The following is an 879-nucleotide window of genomic DNA, read 5'->3' on the forward strand; positions in this document are numbered from 1 at the left end:
GGAGGAAACGTTAACTTTACTGAGATCGCTAGTTGAGAGATCGAAAAATAAAGAGGCGTGCAATCTCGGTTTGGAGTTTACTGCTTTGACCACAAAGATCCTATCAAAGATGGTTATGGGGAAACGTTGCAGCCAAAACTCGAATCTTCCCATAGAGATCAGGAAGATAGTGAGCGATATTATGGCTTGCGCCACAAGGTTTGGATTCATGGAGCTGTTTGGACCATTGCGAGATCTAGATGTGTTTGGGAATGGTAAGAAGCTTAGATCCTCCATCTGGCGGTATGATGAGTTGGTTGAGAAGATACTGAAGGAATATGAAACTGAGAAGAGCAAAGATAAAGAAGTGAAAGATAAAGATATCGTCGATATCTTGTTAGACACTTATAATGATCCAAAAACTGAGCTCAAATTGACTATGAATCAGATCAAGTTCTTCATCCTTGTAAGCTATTTTCATTACTTTTCTTTAGATTCGTAAGAATTAGCCTTAATAAGAATATTGGTACCTCGTTTGCAGGAGTTGTTCATGGCGAGCTTAGATACAACTTCTGCAGCTTTACAATGGACAATGACTGAGCTAATAAACAATCCGGATATCTTCACAAAGATCAGAGACGAGATCAGATCGGCTTTAGGAACAACGTATCGGTTAATCAAAGAATCAGATTTGCAGAAGCTACCTTATTTGCAAGCAGCTATCAAGGAGACATTGAGACTTCATCCAGTAGGACCATTACTACGCAGAGAAAGCAACACAGACATGAAGATCAACGGGTACGATGTAAAATCCGGGACAAAGATTTTCATCAATGCTTACGGTATAATGCGCGATCCGACCACATACAAAGATCCTGACAAGTTTATACCTGAGAGGTT

General features: G+C 39.9%; 1 protein-coding gene across 1 annotated transcript in view; it reads left to right on the top strand.

Annotated features, from left to right (window-relative positions):
* Positions 1-879, top strand: part of LOC17874298 (3,9-dihydroxypterocarpan 6A-monooxygenase) — a 1,649-nt gene that overhangs the window by 358 nt on the left and 412 nt on the right. The window contains exons 2-3 of the mRNA XM_006279110.2: positions 5-445; positions 521-877. Of these exons, the coding sequence (XP_006279172.2) occupies positions 5-445; positions 521-877 (798 nt within the window). The remainder of the gene's footprint in view (positions 1-4; positions 446-520; positions 878-879) is intronic.

Source organism: Capsella rubella, unplaced genomic scaffold, assembly GCF_000375325.1.
Source record: "Capsella rubella cultivar Monte Gargano unplaced genomic scaffold, Caprub1_0 scaffold_130, whole genome shotgun sequence".
NCBI lineage: Eukaryota > Viridiplantae > Streptophyta > Magnoliopsida > Brassicales > Brassicaceae > Capsella > Capsella rubella.